At 36.3% G+C, this 22,081-nt stretch overlaps 1 protein-coding gene across 3 annotated transcripts in view; it reads right to left on the bottom strand.

The window, feature by feature from the left end:
• Positions 1-22,081, bottom strand: part of THOC2 (THO complex subunit 2) — a 51,176-nt gene that overhangs the window by 18,729 nt on the left and 10,366 nt on the right. For 2 of the 3 annotated variants that reach the window (XR_004080471.2, XM_031048297.2), the window contains exons 4-22: positions 21,913-21,964; positions 19,128-19,198; positions 18,308-18,429; positions 17,455-17,588; positions 15,628-15,794; positions 14,917-15,009; positions 13,044-13,199; positions 10,667-10,839; positions 10,324-10,519; positions 8,673-8,714; positions 7,929-7,970; positions 7,018-7,148; positions 6,829-6,930; positions 5,528-5,612; positions 4,232-4,325; positions 3,673-3,753; positions 3,305-3,401; positions 1,330-1,447; positions 364-543 (exon numbers count right to left, since the gene is read on the bottom strand). Coding sequence is in view for 2 of the 3 variants with exons in the window: in XM_031048297.2 (XP_030904157.1) it covers positions 364-543; positions 1,330-1,447; positions 3,305-3,401; positions 3,673-3,753; positions 4,232-4,325; positions 5,528-5,612; positions 6,829-6,930; positions 7,018-7,148; positions 7,929-7,970; positions 8,673-8,714; positions 10,324-10,519; positions 10,667-10,839; positions 13,044-13,199; positions 14,917-15,009; positions 15,628-15,794; positions 17,455-17,588; positions 18,308-18,429; positions 19,128-19,198; positions 21,913-21,964 (2,136 nt within the window). In the remaining variant the exon portion in view is untranslated. The remainder of the gene's footprint in view (positions 1-363; positions 544-1,329; positions 1,448-3,304; positions 3,402-3,672; positions 3,754-4,231; positions 4,326-5,527; positions 5,613-6,828; positions 6,931-7,017; positions 7,149-7,928; positions 7,971-8,672; positions 8,715-10,323; positions 10,520-10,666; positions 10,840-13,043; positions 13,200-14,916; positions 15,010-15,627; positions 15,795-17,454; positions 17,589-18,307; positions 18,430-19,127; positions 19,199-21,912; positions 21,965-22,081) is intronic. The other variant, XM_005148295.2, reaches the window with a different exon arrangement.

Raw genomic sequence — 22,081 nt, 5'->3', positions numbered from 1 at the left:
CTACAAAAGCCAGCAGAACTGTAAGAGCATTCTATTCTACCAGAATGAAATTAAACTAGTTCCTACTGCCTAAGGCAGCAAAGGAATACAGGCTGTTTCTTTTTAATAGAAAAAAGTTCCTCTAACAAAGTAAGGTCAGAAAAACATAATAAGAAAGAAATAAGAATTTAACTTTCAATGACAAAGGACATTTTAATCTTTCACTCAGAAGTCACCTGTGAATATAATATATATTTAATATCCGTATATATTTTAAGTGAGATCACTACAACTAATTCTGAAAATTCTTATATATTGGTATTTTGTAAGATTAGAAGTTACCAAAGAAGAAGGGTTCTTATAAATGCAAATGGTTTTACTTGCCTGATCATACAGTTTTCCCACCAGCTTCAGATGTTTTTCCCCTCCCTCTTGAAAGATCACACCATTTCTCTGTTGAGCCATAAGCAGGCACAGTGGAAGGGCAAGATCATGGTCCAATAATGCATCTTTCAATCTCTGAGAAGATTTTTTTGTATTCCTAATTTGGCCAAAGTATCCACCCTACACAGTATAGAAAATATTACTCAAGTTTGGAAACAGCGCATCACAAAATGGAAACCATGTGTGTTTCTGACTGCAGAAATACTGATGAATTAACATCAGTAGAGTGCCCTGTCCACCAAAACCACTCTCTCTGTGGGTCCTGTACAGCAATATGTAGATACACATATATCTGAATCAGAAACTAACTAGTCCTGCATGCTATTAATTAGTCTTTTACACAGCAAACTGAGAGTGACATTTCAGCTCAGGCACCATGACACTGCATTTTAGACCTAGGTCTGCTCAACATCTCTGTTCAGTACAGGAGTTCCAAATTTTATGCCTATAAAATCATGCCTATTCAGCCCCCTAAAGAGTTGAGTCTAGGTCAGATTCAACTATCTCTTTGACACCAAGGCTGCAACAGTTCTAGCTGTTGAAATGGTTTAAGATACTCATCCACTCAACAGGGAGCTGCTACCACCAAGAGCAGGGCTGAAACAGCAAGACTGCATAATGTGCAAGCTCACTGGCTCCTATAATTCTCATGTCTGTCATGTAACACTGGATAATGAAAGCTGCTTTTGTTGATATAAGACATTGTGAAGCACGAAAATTAAATGCTCTGGTTTACAATGTCTTGGCTGTCTGTCTGCAAGGCTTGTAAGCCTCAGAGAGAGAAGTTCTCTGAAGAGAGCAGTAACACCTTTGTCAACTATGCTGCCAGGGTTCATGAATTAGAGTCTTTAGAACCACCATTAAGAAGCAACAGCTATTAATTAATTCAATTTACCAGGGACATACCTCAGCTTTTAGTTGTTCTCCACCAGTCATGGCTTCCAATTGCTCCATTGTCATTTCTTCTGTGATTTCTATCCCTGCCATTTTCTGTACTACCTCTTTTAAAATAAGCAAATCAAAGCTGCACAGAAAACAGAAAAGTGGAGTAAAACCAAGAACATTTGTTTAAGAAATGGAAGCCATGACATTCAACACAGTACAAAGCAATACTATGATGAGCATGAAAACAAATAACATTTATTTAGTGTTTGAATAAGAAACTAGTGTGCGGAATGCACCAGGATTTCTTTATTGCAACTAAGAAGTTACTACTAAATAGCAATGCAGGCATTCAAAAAGCTGGATTCCAGAAACCCTTCACAATAACTTAATTGTTTTTGAAAAGAATAGTGAGAGTAGCGCTATTAACTTTTAAGTAGCAACAAATTAATCATAAAGTTTATTGCTCCCTTTTACTGTTTTACATGCTTCATATTGTATCTATCCAGTTATTTAATTTCATACTGCAGCTAACCCTGTTATTTCATGAACATGGAATATTTTAAACTTTATTTAAAATGTCTAGAATAGTATAAAGCCTTAAAAAATTTACTGGCAAAATCAGCCTGGAAAGGTTATTGGGAACTTGAAAGACTTCTGTTTACTTAAAGCACAGTATATACAAAACACTCCAATAACCATCCTGACCAGAGAAACCAGGCTTTACTGCCTGCCCAGAATTCTACAAGGGCAATGACTTCTCAACAGAATACAGTAAACTGCATCATGATCATTCAAATCATGATATTATAAAATATTCAAAAGCAGTATTTTCCAGTAACTTCTGAAATCTGTGTGACCTACTTAGAGGAAGTATAGACCTGTGCCCTCTAAATCAAAGGGCTGTATTTAAATAATTTATACTGATGATATTTTTGTTTTGCTGCTCCAACCACGAATATGCATTCTGGCTAGGAACTAAGAAATAGCCAATTCAAATAACTGAATACTCCAATCCTATGAAACTGATGACAGCAGAATATCTATTTTATTTCTACAATCCCAGATACTAAAATAAGTAGGGTCCTTTAGTTTGGGGTTTGTTTTTTTTCCCCAAAATACTCGAAGTCTTAATTCTAGGGAAAGACAAGAAGCATTACTTACCCTTCCTCTGTAGCTCAATGTAATTGTACCATCATCAAAATACAAAACAAATTTGGGACAGGGGAACACATGAGACCGATTGTCTACATTGCAGGGAAGGTAAAAAACCTACGTTTCTCAACAAATACCCTAAAATACCATGCTGCCTGATCTCCATTGGAAAGCTGTCTTTCAAGTAAGCATATGGAGATTCACAATACAAAAAGTTGATACTCACCTATGTGATAAAAATAACACATTAAGTACACAGATGAAACAATAATACTAAATGATGGGGATGGAAGGACAAAAGGAAAATTCAAATTGTAAACCTTGGTTTTGGTTTTGTTTTTGTTTAGTTATAATTAACATTCACCTATGAAGACGCAATTCAACTGCCATTAAATGAACTGGACAAACTATTTAAAAGCACTAAACTATGTTAAAATGTTAAGAGCCATCTCTGCAAATAAGACATTACACAGAAAAAATAAAACTGTCACATCCTTTTATAACCATGGGTACTTATTTCTTAAACAATATAATTTCTGTAACAATATTACATACTGGCAGGGTTTTCCCCTGTCTGGTTAGTTGTTAAGATAACTGTATTATAGTAAGTTACAGATCAAAAAAATTCAGTACTTCAAAAATAACATGTCACAGCTATGCAATTAGAGGAAATATAATAAAAGGATATTATTCTTCCTGCCATTTAAATTTCTTAACCTTCCTAGTATTAGGGAATTTCACCACTACATGAGTAACTGCAACATCAAGCGCCCATCTATCAGCAAGCATCCAAGCAAAACGTTGTAAAAATTAAGTTTACAAAGATCAGTTGTGCCACACTTGCCTTTTCCCAGCTTTCAGTTGGTTGGCTACATACTGAAGTAGACCAGCAAGTTCAATTGGGTACTTCCGGAAAACTGCACCACAAAAGCTAGCCAGACCTGAAGCAACAAAAACAGTTGTGACTGCACCTCATAAGATACTTATCTTTACGTAGGCATTAACCACCTACATGCAGAATGTCCCTAGTACATGGATTTTTGCAACACAAAGAAAAAAATCTTTTCCTATTGATTAAACTTGCCAGCTTTCTGCTTTAAAAGGTTAGCTGGCAGATCCAAGTATTGATCATAATGATCAATGCTATTGTAGGTCATAGAGCAGGTGAAGTATTTTAAACATAAATGTAATAAGTGAAACAAAAATACTAACTCTGCAGCCAGCTTGAGATTGTAGTGTCATCGTGCTTCATTCTCTCCTTCTCAGGGTTTGCCAGGGCTTCAATAATACAGTCTTTGGTGAAGTTAAAGAGAACACTTTTCCTCAGTTTGTAAACACAAAACTTACACAAACCTGCAAGCTCAACTATTTGTAGTATGTGAACATGATGTGCAAATATAGCAAGCATTATATAGGGAATCCACTAACGCAGTTTTGGTATGAAAAAATGAAATAAACTAACTTAGAAAGCAGTATTTACCTCACTCTTTTACAGGATCAGTGTGCCTTCAACAACAGAGTGAAGTAGTAAAAAAACCCCTAAAGATCTTAAAAATAAAGTTTAATTTGCTTAGTATGAAAGAATGAATAGAGGATTCTGCAACCCACTAGGAGCACACAGGTATTTGCAAATGTCATTAAAATTTCCAGCAAAAAGCAGCAAGAATAGAAAACAACAGGAGATAATATTTACTCTCAGACAATAGATTCAATCTAGCTTCAACTGCAACTTTATCAGTAACTAGATGCATCGATTTACATAAAAGGATACATGCCAAGACATCGTAGTTCAGTGAAGTGAGGTATTTCAGCGAATCAACAACTGGAGTTATTAAGTTATCATATTTTTGTATTTGTGATAAGATCTGGAAGTTACAAAAGACATTCAGCTGAACAGGAGCAGTATTCCTTATCATTCACATAACAAAACCATTTAACAACACTTATTAAATATTCAGAACCTACACAAAACATGCTTTGAAATTATTTTTCTGAAGGTCTTAAACCCCTTTGAAAGGCAATACCAGTGATTTAGCTAGTACCTTACAGATACCAGAGAAATATCTCTAACGTGTAAAAACAATTCTATATAATCTTTTCAATTATCAGAGAATAAAATCACAAAAACATTTCACTCACTTTTTTCTAAGATTTCTTAAGACTCCTAAATCTTTGCAGTAAGTTTCTGTTGCTACATATAATAAGGCTATTATAAAAAAAGAACCTAAGTCATAGAATCATAGAGTAGTTAGGGTTGGAAAGGATCTTAAGATCTTCTAGTTCCAACCTCCCTGCCATGGGCAGGGATGCCTCACACCAGACCATGCTGGCCAAGGTTCTGTCCAAACTGGCCCTGAACACTGTCAGGGATGGAGCATTTACCACTTCTTTGGGTAACCCATTCCAGTGCTTCACCACCCTCACAATAAAAAACTTCTTCCTTATTAATCTTAGAATGTTCGCTTTGGCACATGACATGCATGCACATGTGCACTGCAGCATTCATTTCTTCAAGTAAAATGTAAGAGCTGGTAGACTGATAACCACAAGTCACATTTGTGCATGGGGTGGAGATCCACCAACATATTTTTACACCTCTCAGCATTCTGTAGCAGTAAGGAATCTTAAAAAATCCTCCCCAATTTCATAGGACTATTTCACATTTTAAAGCTTTGTGTTTTCTTCTAAATAACCCTGGTGTACCTTCATCACCATGTATTTCCAACCACCCAGAGCAACCTAATTTGAACGTGTGTTCTTCATAACCTTATGATTAGCACACCCCTGTACCTCTTGAGACCCACCTCAGCTATCTCAGACTAAATACTCAACTGCTATAAATAAGTGGATGTAATTTTATGTCATATTTAATAATCACTGCACAACAGCTCTTGAGAAAACATCTCATGCCTGGTCCCTACTAAGCAAATTAGCATGTTTTACATTTTACATCAAAAATGAAAAACATAAAATAGAACTGCCCTCTCACTAAGACAGCAGGTGTCTTCCTGTACTTTAATATAAATTCTTAGAATGAAATAGTATTCAAATACATATAACTACATACATAATCAAATAAAATTGTAGGATTGCTGTGGCTTAGCTTCCCAATTTGTCTTCCAGAAGGTTTCACATTTTCCTTAGTTAAACGCCTGTGAAAGGGAACATATTTTATTGGAACAGACAAGCTAAAAGAAGAAAACAACAAGTCAGTTCCAGTAAAGAAATACCGTTTATTAGTCACAGACTAAATTCTCACTAGCAGGAGTTTAAGAAATCTAAGTATAGAAATGTTACTCTCCTGGGAATCTAAAATCTATAATCCTATAGTTGTCCCTGTATGAATGGTATCACAGTGTCAACTTTGCTCACTTTGCATTTGGAAGTGTCAGTGGAACCTCAGCCACACATAAAAATAGCATGTGATGCTGTTAATCTCCTGAAATCTTAATTTAGCCACAAATCAATTATTTTGCATTTGTTGCATTGTGTTCACTGCAAAACAGTATTAATTTCATTTTGTTACACTTCCACAGCATTCCCTACTGGAGATATGAGCTAACATGAAACCTGAAGTCAATATACCAAAGGTAACTGCACACATGGCAATCTCAACAACAGCACTACAGCTCATGTGCACAGTTGAAATCCATTGAACAGAAGGGACATGAAGTTTTTATGCCTGTAGTAGCTATGCAGCAAGGTAAAAGAGAATCACAATGATTGTTTCTAGTTTTCATGACTGCAAGTCCAAAGTCTTTAATATAGCATCAATTATTCTGTCTTCCCTATGTACAAAGGTTCTAATTACGCACATTGTAAAACCAGAGCACTTGCTTTTGGCAACTACAAATGGAGACCCTAAACCACTGAAAATTATGTCCAAGACATTAAACATGAATAAAATCAAATATTGTTGTGTGCCCACTTCAAGATGAGAATGAGTCCTTCCATTCAATTCAACTCACCATCCTACTCTCAAACCTACAGAAACTAGCAAGACTTTTGAGACCTTCTGGATTTAAGAATCTCCACACCTAGAGAAAATATGCTGCACTCTGACATTTCCATAAGCAAAGCAACTTTTCAAATGGCATACCCATGGAAAAGGTTTTAAACAATTTAATGAGACATTTTTTACATATTCTTACTGGTGACAAACTGAATCTGCATCCTGACTTATCTGACATTTTTATCCATTAGTAGTACATTAACTACTTCATGAATAAGGATTATCAGTGAAAGTACCGAGTCATTAGAAAGTGAATGCATTTGTCAAGGTTTTGGTTGGGTTTTTTTTTCTTCAATTGGTGCCATACAATACATTGTATCACAGTTGATAAATACTATGTACTTAAGTCAACTTACTTCATGATATATTTGGCTCGGTCTATAGTCTGAGCTTTAACCTTCACTAGAAGTGGGTGACTATTGTATGTTTCATTCTTCCACTGCCCATAAAGCCGGTACCTTGAAAGATTATAAAGGAAAAACATTTTTAGGACTGACAAATCAAGAGACCACTTCCAAAGAATGGAAACAAGTTGCTCTACTCACCGGTACTGATATGGAAAAGTTTTGAACATTCCCCATAGTTCTTCAGACATGCATGCATTGCAGTCCATCAGAGAAAGAGATGGCAGTAAGACTTGATCAGTAATACTCAGCAGACAGCTAAACAGTATCTCCTGAGATAAAGACAAAAAACTCGAGGTAAGTATCAAGTAAGTACATCAGAAGTAATGCTATGCAGACAATGCAGAAATTGAACATCTTAGTAGATGGATAAAATACAAGTTTGCCACAAGATTAAGACTTCCCCATGGAGCCATGTTAGAATAATGGTAGTGGTGGGGGCAGAGGAGAACACTAACATAAAAAAAACAAAAAAACCCAGAAGAGACCAATTTTCTCTGCAATGACTCAGGAAGGCTGCAATGATTCATGACAAGTGAGAAACGGGAGTAACAATAATGAAAGTAATGAAAACTGCATGAACTTCATATTGAAAACTTGCTTCTTGATTAAAAAAGAAAATCCCAACTTTTGTAAGTTAGTTCTCAACTGGACACTTGGGTTTACATTGTGACCAATCTTGGTAAGTCAATACATTAGGAAATTTAGAAAGAGCTAAATTAGCCAAGATATAAAAAATAGCCATTGTACTATCAAACACCTCTCCTCACTTCTCTTTCCCTCTGTGGTTTTCCCCCGTAAATTCTTTAAGATACAAGGTGCCGCCATGAAAAGTGTATATACAGAATACATAGCTGGAGGTACTACAGCAGATTCTGAGCAAATAAGAAGTAGAGTGCATAGAACTAAGAGAAAAAGATTTGAGGAATGCAGGAATAAAAAATAAGGAAAGGAAAAAGGACAGGGAAACTAAACAGAAGAAAAGGCTGGGTGTGTGATTGAACCTCAGTCACAATCTCACATAAAAGCACCTTCCTCCAAAAGAAACTCACCATTTTCTCTTTATCTTCTTGTTTGCTTCCATCAGACTGAAACTGTAACAAAAACAGTGTTAACTGAAGCATATTAAATGGAGCAGTTACAGTTTCAGAACAAGGCTACCTCAGCAAAAGCATAAACCTGGAGGGCTACATGTCTAGTAAAAACCTAGCGGATCTGTCAGCACTGATTTTTTTTAACAGGAATTTAAATACAGGGATGAAATGCACTGTGAACATATACAGGGCCTTTGTACACTTTTGTTCAAAATAAGGTAATAACCAAAATAAAGGAAACTTATATAAGAAATACTGAATTTTCTTGCTGGGGGGAAGGGTGGGGATGGGGTGGGTGGAACTGCCCTAAGCATTCACCTTCTACCTAAAAATAAACCCCCCAGGACTTCCAACCCAATAATCAACAGCCACACATTATTCTCCCCATCTTTCTTTCACAATAATACCCTCCAAAGCTTTTAGCCTTCATTACTGAATTACTTTATTTTCTCTCTCCTTGTTCCACTTCATGAAAAGCGTATTTAGCTATCACACCAGTAAGTGCGCAATTATTTGAAAGGTACACTTGCACAGGAAAGCTGCACTGCAATGTTAGTAGTCTAACTTTTAAACTACTGCACAGGTTAACTTACAGTCAAATTACCTCCAGTTATAAGTATTTCTATTGCGTGTTAAATGTAGTTTCATAACTAGAACATGCTGATGGCAATAATGCATTAAAAATAACTTTCCCTGGGTTACCTTAACCACTCTGTCACTGACGAATTTCTTCACAGTTCCAACCTAGAGCAAATAGCTAAAATGTTGCTCATTCTTGTCAGAAAAACATTAAACTATTATATTCATATATATATACAGTAAAACTGCACAAGACTCCTAAATTGTATGTATTCACAGAAACAAGGGCTTTCTCACAAACCTTCAGTACTTGAACTTAACGACAAAGTAGTCTTAATAGTCTGCTGACAGCAATAAAATCAATTACTCCCTTAATGATTTCCAAATTAGCTGCACTGTCAGTGCAACATAGTGTATCACTCAAATACCTATCTTCTCACAGGCCAGCAAAAAATAAGCATGTTATAAATCCAGATTATTGCCCACTGGGAAATCTTATAATTCTGGATGAGAAGATGCTGAGATATTATACCTCCTACAAAGATATGGAAGTATGGAAAAATGGAAATCTTTTACGATATCGTGATTTTAATTACAAAGACTACTTGGAACTCAAACTTAGTGTAGCTTTTGCCACCCTGTCATTGCATCTTGGAACCTGATGAGAGCGAACTCTCTTGCCAAGATCTGTGAAGTTAAACAAAAAGATCTTCAATCCCAAAAATTACTTATGTTCTTTGCTCTGCAACATCAAGTACAGTTGGACATGAAAGCTTCCCCTCTAGTGGTACATAAATTTTGAGTACTCCAGTATTTGCTAGTTTTAGCTGAAATAAAATATACATTCAAGAAAGAACGATATAAAACTGAAAATCTCCCCTCCAGTACCATTTAGATGAACCAACCTCCCCAGTTTCCGTTTGTAAGTTAAGGTAAAAAGCTAGGTAACAAAAAAAGTTATTTTTAAGTTGGGGAGCATGTGTGTGCATCAGAAAAGCAGCAAAAGAAAACAGTAGCCTCAGTCTGAGCTGCAGGATATATTCTAAGGGAGTTCAGGATATAAACTGAACTTCCAGCCTTTGAAAACAGGTCATACTATCAACACTTCAATATATGCATGGTAAAAACATTATCAAAAGACAGCAACAAATCTCAGAAGGCCATTTTATTTCTAAAGTTGGCAACTTGAGGCTTTATATGGTGTTTTAGATCTCCACACTGAACTCATCCTTATTGGCATGCAGGGGTTTGTCCCTGACACAAGTGCAAGAACAGCAGCATTTTAACTGGCAGAACAGGGTGACACCCCACTAATTAAAGAGATGCAACATCTCCTGCTTCCCAAGTAACCAAACAGGTGGAATAGCAAGTACTATTTTAAATACTGGATGCATATTAGGTTATTGTTCCCCCATTGGCTACACTGTCAGTTTAATGACACAAAAGCTCTATGCAATTACTATCAAATGTCTGTTGGGGTTTTGGTTTCTTTTTTAAATATCCACATACAGGTAACACTCTAAAAGATAAAGACCATAATAAGAAATTAATTACTATTAAATATTCTTGGTTATAAACCTTAAATGCTTTTATTTGTTCATAAAAATGGTTTATGTTTATTGATCATAAAACCAAACAGTAATTAAAGTAAGATTCTCCAAATTTGCTCTTAGTCAAAGAAATTTTCTGTTTCAGTATTTAAATATATACAGTTGAGCATTTTTAACATCAAATGAATTGGTATTTTTCAAGTTTCATGTTCTGTCATACCAACCTCTTTCATAAGTGCTTTTCCAAGACGGACCACTTTAGCAAATAAAATGGGATCATGGGAGAGATGAGGACCAAGGTAACAAAGCATGTTGAACACTTCCTTTCTCAGGTCCTCAAAGCTCTCTGCTTGTTTTGGTGCTCTCTTGTTTGGCAAACGGGAAATTGGTGACCCTTTAGCTCCTTTAGGTACACCAACTCTGAAAAATAAGATGTGCAGCATGTCACATGAAACAGAAGTGAAAGTTTTAGAAATGTATCAATATAGTTAGGCTTACAAGTGAATTCAGGCTTATAAATAAATAGGTTTCCCCTACACAGCAACAGAAATTTACTTTTCACTTTACCTGCGGTACAGAGGTTCAACTGTAACATGTACAAGCTGACAAAGGGCAATTGCAATAGGCTTGTGTGAAGTAGCATAGAACGGGGGCATCTGATCCATAATACTTTGTGCATGCTGCCAGTCACCAATTTTTAATAAAGCTTCCAATAAGCCAAGCTTTTGATTATCAGGAGGCTGCAAGATAACAATGAAAGAGCATTTCATATATTCATATAGTAGTCTTAATATTTCTCCTTAAGCATTATGTAGCTGTAATCCATAGCTAGAGAAAAACACCTTAGTATTTTAACTACATAGTAAAAAAAAATATATATATATAAAATAAAATTCAGCTGGGCATTCAGACAATAAGCACACTTCTAAAGCAAGAATAAACCAGTCCACATAAAATCCAACATCTGGATCAAAGAAAAAAGTTAAAAATAAAGTTTAAAACAAAGTTTATAAAGTTGCCTGTGACATTTTGAGAAGTACATGATTACAACATAGGTCATTCTATTGTGGTTTATTTCTTCACACAGGTTTTTAAGGACAATACAAGCATTTAGGAATCCTTTGTGTTTTGTGTTGTTCTGGATTTAAAAGCACAAATTTCTCTTGCAAAGGCAGATGAAAGGAGAGAAAGAGAGAAAGAGAGAAAGAGAGAAAGAGAGAAAGAGAGAAAGAGAGAAAGAGAGAAAGAGAGAAAGAGAGAAAGAGAGAAAGAGAGAAAGAGAGAAAGAGAGAAAGAGAGAAAGAGAGAAAGAGAGAAAGAGAGAAAGAGAGAAAGAGAGAAAGAGAGAAAGAGAGAAAGAGAGAAAGAGAGAAAGAGAGAAAGAGAGAAAGAGAGAAAGAGAGAAAGAGAGAAAGAGAGAAAGAGAGAAAGAGAGAAAGAGAGAAAGAAAGAAAGAAAGAAAGAAAGAAAGAAAGAAAGAAAGAAAGAAAGAAAGAAAGAAAGAAAGAAAGAAAGAAAGAAAGAAAGAAAGAAAGAAAGAAAGAAAGAAAGAAAGAAAGAAAGAAAGAAAGAAAGAAAGAAAGAAAGAAAGAAAGAAAGAAAGAAAGAAAGAAAGAAAGAAAGAAAGAAAGCAAGCTCTTCTGAAACATGCTCTCCAAAAGCAAAAGCAGGTATGGCACATACAAGAGTCAGTCTGGAACTGCTGTTCAATCTAGTCACACTGCTGAGTTCTGTGACTTCTCAGGTATTTCCCTATTATTTGGTTATGTCAAATGCACTTCAAAATGTGAATGCAGATAATGTATTTGCCCATACTAAACTATTCATATTGGAGTAATGAGACAATAATACATTTTAACCACACAAAATAAGCACTTTGTGAACTTATAAGAGTCAACAATTGTTAAACACCATTTTCATTATCTGGGCATTTATTCTATGCTACTGTATCAAAAATTGTACATTAAAACTAGACACAAAGTGCTCAAATTAAGACTGTCAACAGCTTTCACATTAGTTACTGTACTAATTGCTATGAATTGCACAAGGAATAGCATACAAAAATACTACCACAGAAACAAGTTTTCCAATAAACTGCATGCATTGCATAAGTGCGTAGTCACAAAAAATGCTACTGTTAAGCACAGATCTCCATTTTCCTGTCTCACAGGCCCAGACTTTATTTGTCACTGTAATCCTTCTGAAAAATGTTGCAGTTTCTCCTAGAGCTTAAGATTCCCTAGTTCTTAATTCTAAATAAGATGTTTTGAGCAGTACTTTGACTCTCAAATGAAGATGACAAAAGATGACAACAGAAAGGCCGCTAAGAGATAATTTTTGCTTTAAAGACATGGATACACAGACCTAGAGCAACATGAACAATACATGATACAGTAGTGCCTTAAATAAAGGGTATACATTTACGCATACATAGATACAGATTTAATGGAAAGCAGAGCTGGCAGTTATAATTTAAAATGTTCAGTTCAAACCTTTTTCTACAATGCAGCATAATCATACCAGCATTCCTAAGCCTGGCAATTCTTCATGTCCCAATTCTTGACTGGGAGAAATAAGGAATAAACTCTCAGTAATGTGCTTATTTTTAAGAAATCAACTAGGATTATACTATCATGGGTCCTGGAAAACACAGTTGTTAAAGATTGGGAAGTGTATCAATGCTGAGAGATACTTAGTTTAGCCAATACAACAAAAAGGGAGGAAATAATTAACCATTGCAACAAGAACATTAAAACCTAGAGAAATCCAGAACAAACCCCAAAACATGCATTTTTGCACATTCAGCGTAGTGGAAGAGGACAGGCACAAGCCTTCCAAAAATACGCGTGTCTGGTTTCCTTTCCAAGAAAAGTATTTTAGATTAAACTAAACATAATTGTTATGAAAATGCATATATTTATCTGAAACATTCACAAGCACACACCTTTTCGTTTTTTTCCTCCTCTTTTTCTTTTTCCTTCTCCTTTTCCTCAGTTTTTTCCGAGGATAAGACAACCATTGTAAGCTTCCTGACAATTTGCTTAGCTTCCACGATCTCTCGCTTGTGTTCCTCAACAATGGCATTATCCCCAGGAAGAAGCTAAAAAAAAAAACCAAAAAACAAACCAAACATTGTATCTGAAAATTTGAGTGCTGCTACTTTGGATCACTTGAGCTTGAAGCAGAAGTTTGGCTTTCCTTGTTACTAGTAAAATAAACTTGCTGCCTAGAAGACTCCTTCCCTTGTCACCATCACTGCAACAAAGCAGTGTACTATTAAGACTATTCCAAAAATCAAGGAGTCATGAGAAAGAATATCATTCTACTTTCTCATAACCACTACCTGTGTAAGCTCTCCTTCCCCTCTCCAACTTATTATTCAGTTGTAGCTAGATGGTGACAACTGCACACATACTTGATGGTAACATTTACAAAATTCAGTGTCTTAAAACAGTGACTATTCAACGACGTAAGTTTTCACTTGCTCTTCTAAAGGGAAAAAAGAATCATCACCAAGGAAAACCAGGTAACCTACCTAAACACACATTTTGACTACACCTTTATTTTAAAGGAATGCTATTTAAAGCTTACCAAATTTCCTACTTATCAGCAATGTGGGTTGCACACATGTAACATTTGATTCTTAAAAGCCATCTTACATTAAGAGATACCTAGTATGATAAAACCTCAGCATAGTCTTGTACTTGAGAATGATCAGCATGAGGAATATAACCCTATTTTAACAAATTAAAAGGTCAAGTTGTGAAACAGACGGAAAGCTCTTTTGCCGATAAAACCAAACATTGACAAAGGTGAACAGCGTAAGTGATGCAGAGACCGTTCTAGCTCCAAGACTGTCAGAAAACATGTCCATACCTATAACAGGTCTGAGTTGAAACTGCACAGGCCATTCTAATTCCATGTCTGAGCATGTCTTGTAAGCTTATAAACATTCCTTAACAAACTAACATTATCATCACGCATTCCTCCCTCCACATCGATTATCTCAGACACATACTCCTACTCCTGCTCCACCCAACATGTTCCTAGCCAAAGTACTCCTATGAAGTCAGGACAGTTATTGACAGATCCTATTGTGACTAATGCTACTGTCACGTAACTAATGGCATGACTACACTCCAAGTTTTCCATAGCTCATTTCCTTGATTTCAGTCAAGAGTTAAAGAGTCTTTAAGTATCCATGTACATTCTGAAATTAAAAAAACACGTGTATTGTAAAGTTATTTTTACAATTGTAACTTTTTCTTTACCATCTACCAAATTAGTATGTTGCTTGGGTTGATAAGTGCCAGACTGGAGAGGGTATGTCCCTCTGATTAAGTCTGAACATGTAACTCTATTTTCCTCTTCCAAACTAGCAAATGATCATAATTCTTGCAAATGGGAGTGATAGGCCTATTCAGGAATATAAGAGGGTCTTTTTTAAACATCCTACTATTAAACTAAACCAAAATTGTTAGGAACTGAGTGTCCCACCACTTCTTCAGAAATCAATCTTACAAAGCAAAACAGCCAAAGAGTCTGGTTCTTAAGGAACATTACTCTGGCATTTCTCTCCTGTTCAGGCAGGAGGTAAACAAAATGGAAGTTGCTACACAGATAATCCAAAGAAAGTGTATCAGCATTCATATTTCAGTGTGTGTTTATACGAATATACAGCAGTATACATTAAACATGCACATATACAAATATTGCACAGTATGTTCTGAATCTGAAGCTTTAGGGATCGGGTAAATTATTTGGCCTTTTTAAATTTTCTTAGCTTTGACATTTGAAAGAGTAGCATCATCACTTACATGAACATAAAGATCTTCCAAATCTATGAGATTATGTTGCAGGAGGACAGCAGCAACTCTGTATAAGGAAGAAGGTGTCTCACCACTTGGATCCTAAAAAGAACAAGATTGCAAAGTTAAACAGCAGTCAGATGACTGCAGGGTATGAAACAGAAAAGAAACTACTGAAAGTATAGTTAAAAAATATATTAACTCATAGTCCTCCTTGTTATCATGTAACTGCTATTACTCCAAAGGCACTAGACTTGTGATACACAATTGGAATGCACAGAAATAGATATTCAGCTACCTTCACGTCTTATGGTGCTTGTATGCAGTCCATAACCATGCATAAAAAAATATTTTGAATATTTTAACAAGTATCAGCCATGACTCCCTTGCAAACATGCTTTTCATTTCTGGGGACAAGCCTTTTGTTTATAAGGTACAATCTCTTCATTAATGCCAGTACTTATAGGTATACAAGTTCAAATGGAAAGCATCAAGAACATTTTCAGCTGTCTTGGAGAATCCTAAACACTTTTCTGTACAGCACATTACAGACTTCCATTCAAATCATAAAATTCTTTCTTTCAATACTAGAATTTCACACCTTAGAAAATCATTTTCATGTTGAAAACTCTGCAGAAAAAATCTATTATCACTGACTGCAGTTTAACACTGAATACAACCAACCACAAAAACCAAAAATTGGGAAAGGAGTTACATTACCTGATAAAATTTGAATTTGAACCCAAGGATATGGCAAAGCGTTTGAGGTTCACACATGTACATGTAAGATTCTATCAGCGGTACAAAGAAGTCATCGTACTCGGGCCTGCACTCATAGACTTCCAGGATAATATCCAAAACTCTGTTAGGATCGAGGTTAAAACATCCTAAGGGAGAAAAACACAGCATAAAAGCTTAACATGGCTATGTTCCATGTTCATTCTGTTACTAAATCACTAATATATTAAAGTTAATTCTTAGTTAACTTAGTTAACATACTCAGTTAAAATTGAGCCTGGAATTATCCACATTAAAATAATCTGGACCATCTGTAACTACAGCAATGACCACTTTGACTTATACTGAATATTGAGCTAAGCAAAAGATACTAAACAGAATGTTCAATTCAGTTTACAGAAACTAGGAACTGCCACCGTAAAGAAAACATTTAAAAAGTAAAAAAACTCAACCTCAGTAATACCACAGTGCCAGCAAAAGGCACAGGCTTCTGCCTTGTGCCGCCACACGTATTTATGCAGTTGCACACATCAGATAGCTAGAAATCATTTCACACCTCAGAAGTTGTTAAGGTTTGAGCTAGAGCCTGATCCACCAGGTCATACTGTCCTGTGAGTTCAGTAGTATTGCTAGTGTTAGGGAGAATGGTTTGTTTATTCTGAGGAGAGCAAAGGCAAGGATACAGATCAGGTAAGCCAATATCTGTAGTTTACTACATAAATTTTTCCACCAGAAGTCCAGGAGACATCCTCAAGGCAAATATTACTTACATCAAAAGAATCCACATCTTGACTTTTTTCATTGTGCCATGAGACGTTTTCTCCAGGCACATCCACTATGCAGATATATAACTGCATCAGTCTTTCCTTCCCAAAAGCCATTTCCACTACACCAGGACCTACTGCAACTCAGTACTTTAAAAGAATTGACAATTTAGGGAAAGTCTATTCACAATTCCTAAAATTCCAGAATACAGAAAAATGCTTTGCCATAGAGTTTCTCAAACTGATAGGTTTTTTACTGTATTAACTAACAAAAGTATCCTCTTCTCTAGCTCTCTTCCAAAAGAAATAGTATTACAGGGGTTTGACAGTCTCAGGCAAAGTTCTGTGACAGATGAGAAATTATCTTTATTAAATAGTAGCACAACCTTTGAATGTTACTGCACTGGCACCATATGAAACAGGCTCTTGTGAAAACACCAATATATTGTATAAAATTCTTTATTCAAAGAGGAAGTGTAGAACATGGGCAATTACATGTGTTTCCTGTTTTTAACGTATTATGCACATTGGTACACTCTTGCCAAGTCTCAATAAATGTTCTTCCTTTATTTAGTTTTGTTTGCAATTTGTCCATATTTCTACTTCTCATTTCTTTTTATAATGAAAAACTCAATTCAACTTCTTGAAGACTGAAAGAATATTCATGCACTGAGCCAACTACTTTTAACAGCAACTTCGTAGTTTTTTTGTTAGACTGCAATCTGCCTGCTAGATGGCAAACTCATCCACAAAAAATACTGCTGAAATGAATCAAAATCACAACATACATATTTGAGGCTGTATATAAAATCAGTATCTAAAATAACTACACAACACTCCCAAAATTAACTTTGCCACAGAAACAGGAACTTTCAAATGTCATAATTCTGCCCACGGTGATCTATAAATACATGTTACTATCGCACTACACGTTCACGTGACATGCTATTTGATCCACAGATTATCTCAAAAAGTAGTCTAAAGTCATTTTCTGTAAGAAAAAGTCATAAGATCATGTAAGAAAACCAGTGCCCAAATTCCTTACCTATTAAAGATTTGATATTTTCAAGGATTAGCTCACTAGTGATATTTCCAGATAAGTCTTGCCCCAGTTCTGCAATGAGCTTTGCATAACCTTCATTCTCCTCTCTCAATAAATTAAACTTTTGTTGCTTGTAACTGCAAATAAACAGAAATTAAACAGTATTGTGTAACATATGCCCAGCAAAGCTTATTTATGATCTTAACATTAAATTTGTTGTACAAAATGCTAATTTTGAACACACCAAGAACTTGCAATTTACATGAGCTATTGCAAAAATCATAGAATGCAGTACAAAGAAAACCTGTGAGGTAGTCAGCAGTCTGCAAACAAATCCAGCTCTTCTATTTCAAATGCAGATGATTTAAAAGCAAAATCATGCTTATACATGCTAAGCTTATTCTTAGACACTAGGCTGGAGAACTGCTCTGTAACACTTCAAGACCTGTTCTAGTTTTAAGAGGTGTTCTTTAGACCAAAACACTGGATTCACACAAAAAACTAACATACACCACAAATATACAACCTGCGTTGCCACAACTAACATAACATTTGATTACTTATGAAAACAAATGCCTGTGCTTAACTGATGGAACAGCAGTGATTAATTTTCTCATACTTTAAAGTTCCCATTTGTCACAAATAAAATTATTAAGTATTAATCTGCATATACAGGATCACAATAGCAGTAGGTGACATTTAAGAAAATTTTACATTTCTCAAAGAGTCTGAAAATGCAAGGAGGTAACAAGGCTCCTTTGCCAATGATGAGTTTAAGTGTAACAAAACACATTTCCTATAATTACTACTGACCCTCCTCACCCACTCCCCAAGAAACCCCTGCCCCAAAACTTACAATAGTTTTGTCTTTATTTTAACTGATTTCTGATTGAACTGTTGCGACTGCTTGATAAGTCCTAATGACTCCAGTGTCTCTGGATCTAAACGCTCCTTTAGGACAGTGTCAGATACCAGATACTAAAAAAAACATCAAAAACATACAAGTTTGTCAATTACAAAGACTTAGAAACCACATGATAATTACTTGTGCTATATATGTATTCTTATTACAACCACCAAGTTCAAATGTCATGATGCACCATCACGCTATATGCATTCTGCTTCAAACATAGAAGCAGACAAAATTGAGAAACTATTCAAGTGAAATCGGAATGTTACAGTGGTAGATTTTTACGTACAAGAGCACCTTGAAGAAAGAAATGAGGCCTAGGGTCTAATTGCTGGTAACTAAGTATATATTGCATAGCATCTAAGAACATTATTACCAACAACTGTGTATTTACAAAGCTTATACCCATTCTCTCCCATATTCTGGGAGAAAATATTTTCATATGCTGAATTTTCCTACAAATCAAGCTCATTCCATGTGCTTAGGAATGTCACTTCTAAAGACAGGGGAGGCTGCATAAAGGAGAAGTCAAACTTAAAACATACTTCAGAAGCAAAATTTCTGTTGAACCAAGAATCCAAAGGACAATTATGCTACAGTAATCTACCATAAGACTTTGAAGATGCATTTTTAAGTTACTTGGGAATTTACTAATGGATTCTAGTAGTCTTTTCCTCAAAAAAGAGGAAGCGTCAAAACTTCACTGTTTTCCTTGTTGGATTTTGGCATATACTTTTACCAAAAAGACTTTTTACATGCAACTTACCAAACAGGCTAATACCAGCTGGGTAAAGTGATCTCTCTTACTTTTTTCTTCTAAACAGCTCGTTTCAATATCTAGTATAAAAGGAGATGGAAAAAAAGACATCATTACTTGTAGAACTTGTAAGAGTTTATTCTTGTTATACTATTTTAATGAATACTACTGGTAACAGTGCGAAGCAGCTTGCTCATAACGTACTAGCTTCTTGCCACTTTCTGGCTACTCATCCACCTTGAAGTCTATATTAATACTTTGATGACAATTCTCACACATCCGCAAGTCTCATGAAAAGGTAAAACAAATACCAGAGGAAAGCCATAATTATTTTTCCTGCCCTTCTCTCTGTTGCAGTAAGTTAAGGGCAAGCATTTAAGAACCAATAATAAGCATGACAGAAGAGAAATACGAACTGCTTCATCCTCAGAGTAACAACCATTTACTGCCTGGTCTACAATCTTTTACTAGTTATGATTCTGTATTTCCATTCTTTTCTTCTGCATCATCAGCTACTGAATGCAATTCATAAACTCACTCCTATGAGACGCTAGGAAACACAACAATGGCCAATGAAGCACACCCAGCTAAAGCAGTCTAAAAAAAGCACATCATTACAGGACGTGAGGAGCTGCAAAAGGAGAACTCAAGAATGCAAGGCAGTCATTACAAAAACAAAAAGCACAAAAGACAAACATACACAGTTTAAAAAACAAGTGCAATGCAGTGAATATCACATTATAAAAATTAATTATTATCAAAAGATGACACAAGTACACGGAATGAACATTTATGAAACAAAGTCAACGTAATTTTGGTATGACACGCAGCCACAGCACAGGAGACCTCCCCCACAACTCCTGCATGGGGAACAAACTGGGATCTGTGAGGAGCAGTGTCAAAAGAAATTTGCTGTACCTTGTTAGAGACACATGGAACAAGACAAAAAGTGCAAGCAGTTGAAAATCTGATCTGGGAAAAAATGCAGGACTAAAGTGCTGAAAACATGAGAAAACCAGTTTTGGATCAACATTAGCCTGACCAATTTGGTGGCCTTCTAGGATGGGGCTACGGAACTGATGGACAGGGGTGGAGCAGTTGATGTCATCTACCTGGACTTGTGCAAAGCATCTGAAACTGTCCCACATGACATCCTTGTCTCTAAATTGGAGAGACATCAATTTGATAGGTGGACCACTCAGTGGATAAAGAACTGGCTGGATGGTTGCATGCTAAGAGTTGTGGTCAATGGTTCAATGTCCAGCTGGAGACCAGTAACAAGTGGTGTCCCTCAGGGATCAGTGTTGGGACCGGTCTTGTTTAATATCTTTGTCGGTGACACGGACAATGGAATTGAGTGTGCCCTCAGCAAGTTTGCCGATGACACCAAGCTGTGTGGTTCGGTTGACAGGCTGGAGGGAAGGAATGCCACCTAGAGGGACCCTGACACACTTGTGAGGTGGGCTGATACCAACCTCATGAAGTTTAACCATGACAAGTGCAAGGTCCTACACCTGGGTCAGAGCAATCCCAGGCACAGCTACAGGTTGGGCAAAAAGGAAATTCAGTGCAGCCGTGCAGAGAAGGACTTGGGGGTGTTGGTCAATGAGAAAATGAACATGAGCCAGCTGCAGTGTGTGCTTACAGCCCAGAAAGCCAACTGTATTCTTGGCTGCATCAAAAGAAGCATGACCAGCAGGTCAAAGGAGGTGATCCTGCCCCTCTGCTCTGCTCTCGTGAGACCTCACTTGGAGTATTGTGTGCAGTTCTGGTGTCCTCAACATAAAAAGGACATGGAATTGTTGGAACAAATCTAGAGGAGGGCCACGAGAATGATCAGAGGCTTGGAGCACCTCCTGTATGAAGACAGGCTGAGAAAGTTGGGGCTGTTCATCCTGGAGAAGAGAAGGCTGCTTGGAGACCTCATAGCAGCCTTCCAGTATCTGAAGGGGGCCTACGGGGATGCTGGGGAGGAACTGTTCATTAGGGACTGTAGTGATAGGACAAGGGGTAACGGTTTCAAACTTAAACAGCAGAGGTTTAGATTGGATAAAAGGAAGAAATTCTTTACTGTTAGGGTGGTGAGGTACTGGAATGGGTTGCCCAGGGAGGCTGTGAATGCTCCATCCCTGGCAGTGTTCAAGACCAGGTTGGATGAAGACTTGGGTGATATGGTTTAGTGTGAGGTGTCCCTGCCCATGGCAGGGGGGTTGGAACTAGATAATCTTAAGGTCCTTTCTAACCCTAACTATTCTACGATTCTGTAATCCAAAAGTTATTACCAGAATAAGAAGTAAACATCTTTAAAGACTGTTCAGTTGTCAGATAGTAATTTGGCAAATCACACCATTTGCCTTTAGACTTTTGAACAATTAGTACAAGCTCCGTTTCACCAGTGGTGACTGTACAGATAGAAATATTTACAGAACACATTCTGAGAATAGAAGATCTACCTACCAGTAAGGCAGCTTTTATTTTAAATACTTATAAGAATAATAACAATGCTAAGTTGCTGAATCCATTACCCAGCATCCAACATGCTTACAAGCTAACTCATTTAACTATTCTTAGCAGCTCAACTTCCACTGCCTTTAATAGGTAAACTTCCAGAAACTGTAACAGAACACAGAAGGAACAGACAACATTAAGAATCAAGATACAGATACACTGAGGAAGAATCAACACATATCGTGTAAAGAAGCTGTGCTTTAATCAAATCTCCTGAAGAATTCAACAAGCAAATGCACAAAGCATGTATCTGTCTCAATGCTGAAAGGAAGGGAATCCAGCTCACCTAATATGCAGAATACATCAGCTAGGATGGAAGGCATGTCTTCCCGAAATTCCTAAAAAGAGAAAAGAAAGATCACACTTAATGGATACAGAAATTCCAGTATCACTTTTAGACAATTCTTATTCCATTACATAAAACACAACTTCATCATAATAGAAGTTCAGATAAA

This window comes from Melopsittacus undulatus, chromosome 6 (genome assembly GCF_012275295.1).
Source record: "Melopsittacus undulatus isolate bMelUnd1 chromosome 6, bMelUnd1.mat.Z, whole genome shotgun sequence".
Lineage (NCBI taxonomy): Eukaryota > Metazoa > Chordata > Aves > Psittaciformes > Psittaculidae > Melopsittacus > Melopsittacus undulatus.
The sequence above is the reverse complement of the archived record's forward strand: the minus strand, read 5'-3'. Positions and strand labels throughout refer to the sequence as shown.